The sequence below is a fragment of the Culex pipiens genome, chromosome 2 (assembly GCF_016801865.2).
Source record: "Culex pipiens pallens isolate TS chromosome 2, TS_CPP_V2, whole genome shotgun sequence".
Taxonomy (NCBI): domain Eukaryota; kingdom Metazoa; phylum Arthropoda; class Insecta; order Diptera; family Culicidae; genus Culex; species Culex pipiens.
Window position 1 is genome coordinate 158,655,190 of NC_068938.1, and position 15,585 is coordinate 158,670,774.

Genomic DNA, 15,585 nt, shown 5'->3' on the forward strand with positions numbered 1-15,585 from the left:
TTTGCAGTGGCTTGTGCTTCGGCCGAAAGAAAACCTGCCACCTTTCTCCGGGAGCGTCCTGGTACTTACGAACGCGCAGGGTTGGTGAATCCGGTTCTGAGGAATTCTCCATCTTCTTCTCCGTCGCCGGCTGCTTCTCCGCCTGAAACCCGTCCGGTTTCTTCCACACACTTTCATTCGTGATTGTGTTCCAATAGAACGGCTTCCCCTCCTTGGTCTTTTGGAGCGTCCAACCACTTTCCGCTTCCGCGGCCGCCGCCATGGCCGTCAGCGAAGGTAAACAACTCCGTCAAAAACAGAAAAAAAAAACGCGCTAAAACTCGAAAGACGACCGCTCACTGCAAGAGCTGACGAGAGAGTGAAACACTCACGGTTCTGGATACTCCCCAATCCGTCCTCTCGTCATCGTGCTTGCGAAATTGATCTAATTTTTCTTCATAAGCATCTCTCCTGTGGCAGGCAGACACGATCGTCACGTAATCGAGGGGGGAGGAGGCATGTCCGTGCTGCTGCCAAGTAGGTCCCAGCGGCAGGACGAGGTTCATAAAGATAATGTAAGTATTATGTCATCACATCTCATTTTGGCACGAGGATTTGTTCCCCCGCGCGTGCTCTTCTTCAGTGGAGACTTGCCTACACCTCGTTCTCACGTGGTGGTGAATGGCTTGAAGAAGTTGAAAATGGTAGATAAGAGTGAAATTTAGAAGACTACTACTACAATTGGGTAAATCAGATGTGTTTCATCGTAACACACATGGTCCTGAATTCTGCGCAGATTCTATCCCAATGTAGTTAAAGTCAGCTCTGATGGCCACCTTCACGGTCCAGAGCTCCAATTCAGTGTCATCGTCATCGTCATCATCAGAGTGTGTCGAAGTTTCGCTATCGAATAAATAATCGAGTGATAACCATCTCTGCTGGTAGCAATTCCACCCAAAAGGAAGCCGCACCGAGTTGGTCAGGAAGCAAATGCTGCAGTATCGTCGTTGATTACGGAAGTTTTCCGGCTATGGAAGATGGCGGAAGAGTTGAGTGCTTCCACGACGGGAATGGAGTGTGGTTCCAGTTAATATCAAACTAACCAATCGAGAAATAAATTAAGAGTGAAGGCAAGCGATCGATGGAAAAGCATCAGTTCGTGGTTTGACGGTTAGATTGCAAGATTAGTGACTGTTGTTCGGTTGATTAGTTTTAGCTGGTAGATTGACTAAATTGAATGATATTCAAATCGTCATGATCTTGCTATCTAATCGCAAGTGCAAAAAAAAAAACAAAGCAATCCACTTTAACGACCCCCGGGTCTATTGTGGTCTCTGTTGCAAGTTTCTGCTCATTTCTAGTCGTTCGAAGGTTATGTGTGGTGAGTCACTCAACACCTCTTTTACGCTAATGGACCGACGTTTTACTTCCCCATCCGATAGAAGGCGTGATCAGGCAGATCTCGTCTCGAAAAATGCAACCGGGTCCGGGTTAAGCTAATTGAGTTATGAGCAGAGCCGTACCTTGGGTCCACTGCGCCCTTGGCAAAGCATCAATTTGTCGCCCCTCCAATTTTTTTTTGTTGATAGATTGATGTGCTGATTGATAAATTGATGATTGCTTCAATGAGTTTTGATTTTATAATTGCAATTGGAGACCTAAATATGGTTAAATTCAGAGACACAGTTTTTCGTGTATTATTTTTCAAATTAATCTTAGATAAGTTGAATTGAAAATTTATTGTAAGGAAATCGATAGCAGTGTTTAGTTTTTTGTTAAATTTATTTTTCAGAAAAATGCACAGAATTGAGTGCTCAATCAATCAGCGGCAGAACCAAATTTTGTAAAAATCAATTAGGCTGGTACAAATATTTTTAAAAGTTTTTGTCACCCCCCCCCTTCAAAATTGGCCTGAAAAATCAGGGGGCAAAAAAAATATTTTTACAATAAACTTAAAAATTTCAATGAAAATTCAAGTGCAACCAGCTGAAATCAAATTAAAAAACATTCTCCTGCGTTTAAAATCATTTTTAGCATGTTTGGGTTTATAAAAAAATCTTGAAATTTTTTGAAAATTTTCGATGCAAAACTTTTTTTCGATATAATTTTTGTTTTTGTCAGATCTTAGATTTTTTGAAAACTAATGATTGCAAAACAACTGAACTAGTGTAAAATGCATTTTAAAACACCTTTTTCATTTAAATGTGAAGACTATGGCTTGTTATTTAATTTTTTATATTTTTTTGCCCCCCCCCCCCCCCCCCTTGACCTCGGCCAGGGCCGAGGCACAGAAACTTTTTTAAATATTTGCATCGGCCTAAACAATATTAAGACATTTTTAACCATTCAGTTTTAGTGATTCGCCCATACGATACCTGAGAATATTTTTCATATTATTTTTTTTAATTATGTTTTGCATTGATTTTTTACCGGTATTTTTTTTTGATTTATATTTCATTCGTAAAATTCAATTTTATATTCTAAAAATATATTTTTCTGCAAAGCTATATGAATGTTTTCAAACCATGATAAAATATTATTTGTTTATTTTTAACTGATACTCATTTTTCTGAAAATAAAAGTTTGAATATTTTCTCATAACCAAAGCTTTTTAGACGATTTAATATTGATCCTTACCCTGTACCTTGGACTTTGCCCACACTTTTATATAGCACTTTTGACAACAACAGTTCTAAAAACTAGGAAACCAGTTGTTCTTTATTTACATTTCTAAAACTAATGCTAAAACTAAAAAAGTTCAGAACAGCTTGTGTGCTCTGAAAAACATTTTTTTTCTTGAAAAAATAATGTTGGTCATAAAGCAGTTTTCCTATTTCAAAACTGTCGTACTTCGGGACCCGTGTTGTGTGGGTAAACATGGTTACCTCTCACCCAGTCGGCCTGGGTTCTATCTCAGATGGTCCCGGTGGCATTTTTTGAGACGAGATTTGACGCCTTCCGTCGGACGGGGAAGTAAATGTTGGCCCGGTCTAACCTAGAGGTTAGGTCGTTAGCTCAATCCAGGTGTAGGAGTCGTCTCCCTGGGTCCTGTCTCGGTGGAGTCGCTGGTAGGCAGTTTACCTTACAATCTAAAGGTCATCAGTTCGAATCCCGGGGTGGATGGAAGCTTATTAAGCTTGAACCTAATAGGTGTAAAAAGAGGTTTGCAATTACCTCAACAATCGAACCTTCGAACACCTAGTTTCGAGTAGGAATCTCGCAATCGAGAACGCCAAGGCAATGCTGTAAAGCGAATAATTTGATTTTGCTTTGATTTTTGAGTATTTTGAAAAAGCGTAGACAATGCACAAAGTTGTTTATAAAAGGGGAAATTGTGCTGAAAATATTTCAATATTTAATTTTTTATATTTTTTAATGTTAAAATAATTCCTATTTTAAGGAAGCTCAAAATATGACCATATTTTTTTCACAATTTTGCTGATTGTGATTCACAGCCAAATTACCATGACGGTATGACTTAAACTTCATTAAACAACGGTTCAAATTTGAATGCTGTATTTATTTTGAAAAGCTTTTTTAGAACTCCTTGAACTTTCTACCAATTGAGCGCCCCTTCTTTGATGAAAACATAAAATTAGCATTAGGTATGAATTTCAAAAACACTTCGGTAGAAATAATCATACAATTGGGTCCTAAAATGAAGCTTAGATTGCTGATATTATTGTTTACAGCGATAAAGCTTATTTTTCTGAGTACCATGACCCTTTGTACGACCAGAAAGGGTTTAAAATTGATTTTTAAATCAATTTTGAAAAATTAACCTCGCGGTCCTTCTTGACAGAAAAGGTCCTACTTGACAGCTTGTTCCAAGGGGATCATAGTTGATCCACCGAAAAAATGTTGTCTAGTAATTTATTTTTTGCATTAAAATGAAAAAAGTGATCAGAAATGGTTTTTGATCGTGTTTTTTACCGCCGTAATTAAAAATTGACATAGGGCTTTAGTACCCAATTGATTTTAGCGCCCCTAAATATTATTTTTTGTATTTTAAACCAAATTATCTAGTTATTTGTAGTTCTTCTTTACAATTTGGCGCACCTTCTGTATTAAATACCTAATGAGGATGTTATAACTGATCCGAAAATTTTATACAAACGTCGATATCGGCGCCCCCCAAGTAGACAATTGCGCCAACCCCTAGGTACGGCGCTGGTTATGAGCGTCATTTTGTACAGCTTTCAATTAGTAATTTCCAATTTGAAATATTTAACTTTAAATCGCAAATCCCCGAGCAATATTGTCACTCTTCAAATGAAGCGTAGTTCTGGTCATATCGCACAAATAGAACTTTCAACTTTCAAGCCTTATTTTAAAAATTGTACCAAAAAAAGTGAGCATCAGCCAAAAGTATCATAAAATGCTTTATACATTATAACAGCTGTGATAACAGCTATGTAGTTATGTATCAAATTTATATAAATTAATTCACGAAAAAAAAATCTGAACATCAGCGTCATTTTCCGATTTGTGCCTTAAAAAAATCAAAATTATGAAAAGGATTTAAAGATCTTCTTTTGATTAGAAAAACATTAATAAGCAATGAACAATGTTTGCAAAAGAGTTTAAATGTTTTTTTTTCAAAATTTTAATTTTATTTTTGATTATTTGATGAAATTGTGAAGGTATAATTCTAAAAAAAATTGAAAACTCAAAACAGAACTTCAGAGAGTATCAGCAAAACATGAGTAAATTTAAAGAAAATTAACTTAATTAAGAGCAAATTCATTCTCAAGTTTTTGTCTTCCCCCTACAAATAACCAAGGGCTAAAAAAAAAACAAAAAAAAAATGAAAAAAATATGTATTTTTTTTTTTAAAAAGGGCAATCGAGAGCACACTTTTTATTTATTTATGCATTTTAAATCAAATTAAAATATAAATGTAATTCAATTAAAAATATTTTTGTATAAACCATTGTCCACGAGAAGGGGGAGGGGAGGCGAGCGTCGGCTTAAGATTTCCAAAACAGTGTCAGCGTGGTGTTAACATGGTCCCTTGAAAATAATTAACTCAATATTCAAACTAGGATACCTTTGGAATGAAATGATTAAATGACTAAATGACAAAAAGAAAATACTATTATTAATTAATTAATTAATATTATTTGATCAAAATTGGTACAAATTTTGTACAAGTATAATCCTTTTCTGGGCACTAGAACAACGACGCAAGGAGAAAACATTTTATTTATTATACCGTAAACTGGGGTGAGATTGATAGCCCGGGGTGACATTGATAGAAATTTGATTTAGCCACTAATTTCGATATAACTAATATAACAGTCACATTTTTGCACATATGTTCGATACTAAGGTAGCCCTTAGTGCTAATATACTCAAAATTCTCAAAAATGTTGAACTGTGAACTTGACGGGCATTTAAAAAACCTATCAAAGTCACCCCGGGCTATCAATGTCACCCCAGTTTACGGTACTATTATTATGGATTGTCTAATTACTGACCTCTGTTGATAACTGTTTTCAGAGTTATTGGAGGTTACTGTCGGAAGGAGATTGTTCGCGTTCAACCACCCCCCTTTGGCCCTTCATAGGCACTAATTTGAAGATGCTCCCTTTGCGTTTGAGTCACTGTCATTCTAGGTAACCGCTACTTTGGTCATCCTTGTGGCTCTGTTGGTTATCACATCAAATTTTATGATCAATTTCTGGTCACCAGAAGTACGCGCTTGTTGAAAAATGTTTGGCTCGCAGAAATCGAAATATCAACTTATTAGAATATCCAACTGTTGGAATTGACTTCTTACCACCTTGACTGAAAACATCGTTCCACCTTTTTTAAAAACAACTGCCTCCGTGGAATTTTTGGCGATTTTTTTTACAGTCGCAAAAAAAGTTGGAACGATGTTTTTGATCGCAAAAATTACAGATTTGATCAAATTAAGTTCTGCAAAGTTCTTGAACCATCTAGAAAGAAGAATCATCTTGATTGGTTGAGTTACGCCTGAGAACCATTGAGTTGAAGTTACCGTTCCAACTTTTTTGGAGCCTTGGGCGTTGGAATGTTAATTTTGCCTGATGAATCGATCCAGGAGGTGTCATTCAGGATTTTTTTTTAATTGTCCCGTTTTCTCGTCACCAGTCTCTAGTTATGAGCATCTGAAAGGGCTTTAAAAATGCAACAAAATGCAGAGAGTGGGATGCTTCTCTTTGTTAAATCTTTGTTAAATTTAAAGGGAGTTATTGGAATTTTAGTGAAAAAATAGCATAATTTTCAAACTCAAATAAAAATTGCTCCATTCAGATATCAACTCGGTTCGACCTGCAGCTTGTAGGAGACATCTGGGACTACCATCTGAGCAGGCCCGTATCCAGGATTCTTCAATGGGGGGTGTTTCCCCCCATAAGGCGTTAGGGGTGTATGTGAGTTATAGGAAGGGCGTATACAGTCAACAAATGCGTACCAAACAAAAACGTAAAATTTGCTTTATATATTGTAGCAGTAATGCTAAAAAAATATCTAAACATCAATAAGTTCATGAAAATATTGTTATTCTTGCATATATTATTGATGTGATATATGTGATAGAAAATATTGAAATAACGTTATTGAATCCTTGATAGTTTATATTGTTTTGTTTTCAATTATTTTTTTTTCTCTTCAGTAATTTGTTTTGCCCCTTAGTTTATCGGGAAAATTTTAAAGGAGGGCATTTTTTATCTATACACAGCTTAAGCCAGATTAGTAACGAAATCGAGCATTTCAAGCCGAATCAATTCAAAATGAAAATCAACTCGTATTATCTATGCGTTTTGGTTTTCGCCGGTTTTTTTTTATTTTTCAAACATATCATGCGCTTATAGTTTGTGTTTTAAGGAACAAGATTGTCGAAGACATCAGCAAGATTTCCTTTGCTCAAACAATACTCCCTTAGTTTTATTTTAGTTTGAAAAAAAAAATAAGGCGATGTAGACGTATCTCTTCGATGTTTTCAGCAAAGTTGTTCTTTAAAACCCAAACTATAAGCTCATCAAGTTTTTGGAAAATCAAAATCAACAAAAAGTTTTCGTACCAAACTTACCAGATTTCTAGCTTTCTTTGAAAGAACACAAACATCAAAGCTGACGGATATTTTTTTTCTTGTCAAATGTAACATACCAACCAACAACTTTTGTTTTTTCAATCCTCGGTCACATCACACAATACCATTTTTAAACATTTTCGAATCAATCACATTTCAAAGAACAGTTTGTAGATAAAAAAGATAATATCGTAAAAAAAACATTGATTTGTCCGTACCTGGGTGCTGAAAAGACAGAATGCGTAACGTGATTTTCGAATGCTCCCAACTATTCCTCACTAATACAACTGCACTACAGCTGTAAACATAAACAAAGTAGGAGGCTATGTTCAAGCTCAAGCGTGACATTTCTTTTGCTGCTGAAGTGACTTGTTTTGAAGCATTTTGGATCTGTTGATGTTAGACTTTTCGCTGACAAAATTAAGTACTTCGCGCGTGTTTTGTTTATAGACTAAACGAGGGGCAGCCAAAAGAGGCCTTTTTTGTTTTCCACGTGACGAAAAATTGCGTCAGAAGTGGGTGGAATTTAGTCTATCGTAAGAGCATCCAAATGACACTTTTAAATGTTTCAAAAGTTCGACGCCATCAACTTCTTTTTATTCCGGACAAAATAAATTAATGATCGATTACAATACTTGCTATTTCTTGGGAGCATTTTGCGAACAGTAAATTGGTTCCGCTTTGACAGTTCTAAATTGAGGCCGCTTTGCGGACGACTATTCAGCACCCAGGTCCGTACAAGTTTCCATAGAAGTTTGACAGCTGCCCATACGAGGTCATTTCACGCCACGCCGAAATTGACTTTTTCTGAACATGCCTAAAATTTAGCGGAGCTGTTTATCCTATCGAAACATGCAAAATCCCTTCTTTTTGGCACCGCCCCAAAGTTTTACGATTTTCATCTATTTTTTTAAATTAATTTTCAAATGGCCATGTCGCGGATACAAAAAAGCAAAAATCGACTGCTTTTTTAAAGAAACGCTGAATTATATGGCGTCATCAAATTGTTTATTCGAATCGAACTTTACTTGTTAGGGCAAGTTGAAATCTATTGAGAATTTCAAATTTATAAGCTAAAAGTAGCAGAATTTACCTACAGTATGTAAAAAAAGTATTTACACCCCTTGAGCACTATGCACATTTTGTGATGAAACATGTAAAAAATTTAAAGTTTGACAGGAACCTAGTACTACGTTTTGTTCAGAAACTCATGCCAAACATTTTGCTACAAACAACTCATGAAAAGATGATTTCTATAAAAAGTTATATAACAAATACTATTACGAAAATAAAAAAGGTGCAAAAAAAGTTTGTACACCTTTCGAAAAATTTACATAAATAATGTTATTTGTTGACAAATCACCATAAATCCAGTCTCCCAACTCCAAATAGGCATCCTTGACTGATTAAAAAAATAATTTGGATTGAATATAAAGTTTACTAACTACTTAGTATAAAAGTTTATATAACTCTGGAAATTCTATATAAAACTTATCTAAACTTAATTTTGCAAACTTTTAATTCAACTAAATGTCAATATATTACCATAGAATTGCTAAATAAACATTTTGGAGTGGGTATAACACCGTTTTGGGGGTATTTGTATCGATAGAATAGATTTTTCGTTGGAATTTCGTACCAACCCGGAATTACGTCGTCGGAAAATCCGCCGGCATCCGAACCGGTCCACAATTCTTAAGTCAACCTATGTGGCATCGGAAAGGGCATAAAATTTCCGATCTTTTGATACCCATACATCTAGGTTTTCTATAAAACCCACGATTTTAAATACCTGGAAATAGAAGATTTTTTCATGTTTCGATATGATAAACAGTTTCGCCAAATTTCAGCAGGATCAGAAAAAGTAGATTTCGAATTTGCACTTTTTTGTTTCCAGTTGGGGAGAAATGACCCTATATAAAAAAAAAACTTTGGCGTACATAGTCAAAGGTGGATTTGGATCTGGCTGATAACGATCTAAGTATTTTACTAACAAAATCCAGGAGGGCCTATCCAGTTAGTCAAAGGCTTTATAATAAAAATTGCTGGCCGATTTTAGTGCGATTTCGATTTTTCGAGATTATAATAAGGCCTTATTAAGCTAAACTTCAGTTTTATTCAAGGCGTCAACGATCAAAGTTTTTTTTTTAAATAATTCTTATGAAGGCGTATTAAGCGAGAGTTTAGTTTTTTTTTCAAGGCGCCAGCGATTAAAGCTTTTTGCCTTTCTTACAAAAGAAATGTTTAAGGTTTGCTTTTGGAAAAACACTTTTCTCAGAAATCTTAAAAAAATCGTGCACGGCGAGGGATCGTCCCAGAAAAAATTCCAGAATGTCTAGTTTGGAGGTTTAGATGCGTTCTTTCGATTGAATTTTGGCCCGAAACCCGGAACTCAAAGTCTGATTTTTGAGAGCTCTTTTTTTGAAATACTTGAGCGATGTCTGCCGCTCTTAAAAATTTGTGTCTTCCATCATTGGAAAACCGCTCGTAAAACCCACAATTTTTATATTTTAGATCTGTAGCCGTGGTGTCGGAGACGAACATTTTATTTTTCGTTTTACAATTTTCGACCAGTAAATGTGGTCAAAGCCATTTGCAGAGGTATTTTTGGACTATTTTACAGATAACACTATCAAATTAAAAGAATTCAGTTTCAAACAAAAAGCCATTCGAAAACATGCGCCATAAACTGCTTGGGCCCAAATTTAAAGCATTTCCAAAATGTATTTCCAGAGATATAGCCATATTAGTGTTTTTAGTCTTATTTTTACCCTATTTTTTCCTATTACATTTTTGGTTTTATACGGAATCATAATCTGAACATCAAATTTGAAGTCCCGGCTCGTTCTCGCTCAAAAGATCGACAAGTCGGCAAGTCGAAGCATAAACGCCAGCACATTTACGCTTGCGCGTTTTACGCTGCGCGTCAAGGTGTTCTTTCTGGCTTCTCATAATAGATCGACAAAGTGCAATATCGATACATATTTTTTAAGTTAGCCATAGACTAACATTAAAGACTGAGTACCCTCTATTTTTTTCTAATACATAATGTCAATCAAATAAGTTTTTCTTAATTAAATATAATTAGGACCCATAATGTACCTCTGAAAAAAAATGCATTTGAGTTTTAGTCTAAAAAGATTCGATGCTTTAGGTCAAATTCTCACTGGGTGGTATCATTATGTTTCTGAAAACTTAATTGCACCAATATATTTTTCGGAGTTTCATCATTTTGTAAGAAAAGCTCTATTTCACCCTTGGTGATGTTAAATTGGGTTTTTTTTAAATATATTTTCTTGAGGGCGTATTTAGTGACAGTTGAATTTTGTTCAAGCCGTCAACGATCAGAGTTTTTTTGAAATAATTTCTTGAGGGCGTATTTAGTGAAAGTTTTTTTTTTTCAAGGCGTCAACGATTAAAGTTTTTTTTTAAATAATTTTTATGAAGGCGTATTAAGCAAGAGTTTAGTTTTTTATCAAGGCGTCAGCGATCTAAGCTTTTTTTATATTTTCTTGAGGGCGTATTCAGCGACAGTTGAATTTTTTTTCAAGCCGTCAACGATCAAAGTTATTTTTTTATATTTTCTTGAGGGCGTATTTAGTGCAAGTTTTTTTGCAAAGCGTCAACGACCAAAGATTTTTTTAGATAATTTCTTGAGGGCGTATTAAGTGAAAAAAAAATTTCAAGGCGTCAACGATCAAAGTTTTTTTTAATAATTTTTATGAAGGCGTATTAAGCGAGAGTTTAGTTTTTTTTTTTAAGGCGTCAGGGATCATTTTTTTTTAATTTTTTGGGAGCGTATTTAGTGACAGTTGATTTTTTTTTAACCGTCAGCGATCAAAGTTTTTTTTAAATAATTTATTGAGGGCGTGTTTAGTGAAAAAAACATTTTCAAGACGTCAACGATCAAAGTATTTTTTTAATTATTTTAATGAAGGCGTATTAAGCGAGAGTTTAGTTTTTTTAAGGCGTCAGCGATCAAAGCTTTCTTTTATATTTTCTTGTTGGCGTATTCAGTGAAAGTTTTTTTTGCAAGGCGTCAACGATCAAAGTTTTTTTTAAATATTTTCTTGAGGGCGTATTTAGTGATAGTTTTTTTTTTTCAAGGCGTCAGCGATCAAAGCTTTTTTTATATTTTCTCGAGGGCGTATTTAGTGACAGTTGATTTTTTTTTTCAAGCCGTCAACGATCAAAAGTTTTTTTTTTAATTTCTTGAGGGCGTATTTAGTGCAAGTTTTTTTGCAAGGCGTCAACGATCAAAGTTTTTTAAAATAATTTTAATGAAGGCGTATTAAGCCAGAGTTTATTTTTTTTTCAAAGCGTCAACGATCAAAGCTTTTTTTATATTTTCTTGAGGGCGTATTTAGTGACAGTTGAATTTTTTTCAAGGTGTCAACGATCAAAGTTTTTTTAAAATATTTTCTTGAGGGCGTATTTAGTGGAAGTTTTTATGCAAGACGTCAACGATCAAAGTTTTTTTTTAATAATTTCTTGAGGGCGTAAAAAAAAGGCGTCAACGATCAAAGTTTTTTTTTAAATATTTTCTTGAGGGCGTATTTAGTGATAGTTTTTTTTTCAAGGCGTCAGCGATCAAAGCTTTTTTTATATTTTCTTGAGGGCGTATTTTGTGACAGTTGATTTTTTTTCAAGGCGTCATCGATCAAAGTTTTTTTTTTTAATATTTTCTTGAGGGCGTATTTAGTGGAAGTTTTTATGCAAGACGTCAACGATCAAAGTTTTTTTTTAAATAATTTCTTGAGGGCGTATTTAGTGAAAGTTTTTTTTTCAAGGCGTCAACGATCAAAGTACATTTTTAAATAATTTTTATGAAGGCGTATTATGCTAGAGTTTAGCTTTTTTCAAGGCGTCAGCGATCAAAGCTTTTTTTTTATATTTTCTTGAGGGCGTATTTAGTGACAGTTGATTTTTTTTTCAAGCCGTCAACGATCAGTTTTTTCATATTTTCTTGAGGGCGTATTTAGTGCAAGTTTTTTTGCAAGGCGTCAACGATCAAAGTTTTTTGTAATAATTTCTTGAGGGCGTATTTAGTGAACAAAAATTTTCAAGGCGTCAACGATCAAAGTTTTTTAAAATTATTTTAATAAAGGCGTATTTAGCGAGAGTTTAGTGTTTTTCAAGGCGTCAAAAATCAATTTTTTTTCAGTTATTTTATGTAGGTAAATACGCCTTTATAAAATAATTACGAGTATAGTTTTGTTTCAAGGCGTCAACGATACAAGTTTTTTCAAAATATATTCTTGAGGGCGTATTTAGTGCAAGTTGAGTTTTTTCAAGGGGTCAGCGATCGAATTTTTTTTTAATTTTTTTTATGAAGGCGTATTAAGCGAGACTTTAGTTTTTCTCAAGGCGTCAACGATCAAAGTTTTTTTTTTTAATTTTCTTGAGGGCGTATTTAATGAAAGTTGGGTTTTTTGCAAATATTTCCATGAGGGCGTATTGAGTAAGCGTTTAGTTTTTCTCTTGGCGTCAACGAAAATAGTTATTTTAAATATTTTTAGAAGGGCGTGTTTTGGGAAAGTGGAGTTTTTTCTTAGCGTCAAATGTTTTTATGAGGGCGTATTTACTGAGAGTTGAGTTTTCACTTGATGGCGTATCTAGTGAGAGTGAAGTTTTTCCCTGGGTGTCAAACTTTGATAGTCATAAAAAATGGCGGCCCTTCGGGCCGTGTCTTTGTCGGGGCGTTAGGGGTGTAAGCTATTTTTTTCCATGGGGGGTGTTGAACACCCATAACACCCCCCTTAGATACGGCCCTGCATCTGAGACTGAGAACGCTTTGGGCAAGGCAGTTTAACACTTTTACTTTAAGTAAATTTTTTGCCGTAATTTTTTGCTCGGGGGACCCCTTAGATCCCATTTTCTGGTGATAATTTTATCATATTCGTGTTCCTGAGACAATTTCACTATAGAAACATGCATAAAAATGATTATTTTCATCAATTTTAACCATTTAGAAAATGAAAGTTAAAAAAATCTTCGATCCACATTTCGACGCTGTCGTGCTATCATGTCGCACCCGCCATTTCGACGTTCCGAGAAAAACGCGTTTTAATATTTGACCTTAAATAAACAAAAACGAGAGCAAGCAATGTAAACAAGAAAAAACACGTTTTGTTTGGTTGACCCTTCTGTTCATTGCCCCGAAGTTTGGTTGTATTTGGTTGCCGGAGTCCCGAGTAATAATTACAAATGTTTACGGTAGTCTCACTTGTACGTGCGTCAAACGCATCCTGACCTGAAATCCCTTTGGCCAATTTTCGCACTTACCTAAATTTTAAGGAAGTGACAAAATAGCACGACAAGATTGAAACTTCTTTCATATGAAAAGTGACAAAAATCCTCGGAGCTTTTTTGGTTTTTATTGAATATCTCAGGATTGAAATCGAATTTTGAGGATCTGTGAAGGTCAAAAGGTGAGGCATTGTGGGCTGCACAAAATGGCGTTCTTAATTTAATTTGGCCCAAAATGCAGTATGACAAGATAGCAGGACGGCGACGATTAATTGAAAATCAAGTTCGTTTCCATGGATACTAGATGACACCAGAAAAAAGCAGCTTCTTATTTTTTTAATTTTAATTTTTTAAAGGGTTAAAATGGATCAAAATAAACATTTTTAAGCATGTTTCTTTTGTGGAATTGTCTCGAAACACGAATATGATAAAATTATCACCAGAAAATGGGATCTAAGGGGTCCTCCGAGCAAAAAATTACAACCAAAAAATTCACTTAAAGTAAAAGTGTCTATTTAATATGTTAAACTGCCTTACCCAAAGCGTTCTCAGCCTTAGATGGTAGTCCCAGATGTCTCCTACAAGCTGCAGGTCGAACCGATTTGATATCTGGATGGAACACTTTTTATTTGAGTTTGAAAATAATGCTATTTTTTCACTAAAATGCCAATAACTCCCTTAAAATGTAACCAGTTGGGATGCTTCTCCCTGCATTTTGTTGCATTTTTAAAGCCCTTCCAGATGCATTTTGAATGTTGAAATTAAATTGAATTTTGCCAAAGTTATAGCCTTTTTAAGATATTTGACGTTTTTGAACCTTAAAACTTTGTGTCTCGATTTGCCCCACTTCCCGTTGGTTTAGAGTGCTCATATTTTGACCAGATGCTAGTTTTATATGTACAAACAACCCCTGAAAATTTCAGGCAGATTGCTGAGGTCGACGCGAGATGGGTATATTTTGCTCGTGGATTCGCTCTTAAGTGATACACATTTGTGTCCTTTTTCAGACGAACTTTTAAACAAAACCAAGTTTGATGACAGTTGTCAATTGTTTCCGGAACAACGATGCTCTCGATAGTACATTCGAACATGTCGATGCCCCTTGGTAAAGTTAATGTACTAATTTAGCACTAGGTCAGCAGATACAACAACCGAAACAACAAGAAGTTGCAATGCTGATAAAAATTGCAACATTTTAAGAGTGGTAGTGTTCTGGAATGCACGTATTGATAACTCAATTTCATCACTGAGAAGTGAGATTTTTTTTATATCACAGGGCAATTAAGTTAAGGTATAAATTGGTCGCAGATGTGAAACACTATATAAGACCCAGCTGTTCACATTGCATTCAGTTTCCTAAAAATGCAATTCAAAGCAGCTTCAGTGGTTTTGGTGCTAGCTGTAGCTCTGGTTTTATTTGGCGCAGTTGGAAAAGCTGTCGTTGAAGACCCAATCCTGTACAACGTTGCCACACAGGTTTCTTCCTGTGCAGAAACCAAGCGGTACTTTATCTACAACGACAAAGAGCTTACCTTCTTCGAGGCCTGGCACCAGTGCCGATCTTACGGACTCCGGCTGGCCATGGTCAACAGTGTTGTGGATGATGCGAAGCTGAAGTTGGCGTTTGCGGAGAAGGACTTTAGCCAGAAGGAAGTATATTGGATCGCCGCGACGAATATTGGAAGAAACGGAAGCTATGTGTGGATCACAGATAACACACCGGTCATTTACACAAACTTTCTTCCACAACAACCGGACAACTACGGAGGAGATGAACACTGCATAGAGGTGGGACATGGTGGAATAGGTACTACTCAATGGAACGATAGACAGTGTGAAAAAAAGTCAAGATACATTTGTGAGCTAAAAAATGGTGGATGTTGATAAAAATAGGAAAATGTATGAAAAAGAGCACGGACTTTAATGCTGAATATAATTATGTTGCATTGAATTGACTAAATGATTTAAATTTATTTATTTTTTTAGTTGCAATTCAAAAGCCAAAATATCTATTCGAAAATTAAGAATATAGCAATTATCCTAAATGTTCTCCATTAATGTTCCCTTTTTCATCATCAAACTTCCCAAGCAGCATCGCGCAACATGCTAAAAACGTCTAAGTCCAATTAAGTTACAACAAGGGAGCAACAATGTTGCAATTCGCGAAAATGTAACATCGAAACATAGTTCTTCATGAAATAGTTACCATTTTTTGCTGAGGCAACAATTTGATTTTGCTTATTTATGCAACGTTTTGGTGACATTATTGTTTCAATGTTAAAACAAACAAAAAACATACT

The 15,585-nt window shown here is 35.2% G+C and overlaps 1 protein-coding gene across 1 annotated transcript; it reads left to right on the forward strand.

Annotated features, from left to right (window-relative positions):
- Positions 1-14,647: 14,647 nt before the first annotated feature.
- Positions 14,648-15,204, forward strand: LOC120424575 (perlucin-like). The gene has a single exon (XM_039588741.2). It carries the CDS (start codon positions 14,648-14,650, stop codon positions 15,167-15,169), a length of 522 nt encoding a protein of 173 aa, XP_039444675.2. The 3' UTR covers positions 15,170-15,204.
- Positions 15,205-15,585: the final 381 nt, after the last annotated feature.

Coding starts and splice junctions, on each gene's coding strand:
- LOC120424575 (XM_039588741.2), top strand. CDS start 14,648: ATGCAATTCAAAGCAGCTTCAGTGGTTTTGGTGCTAGCTGTAGCTCTG.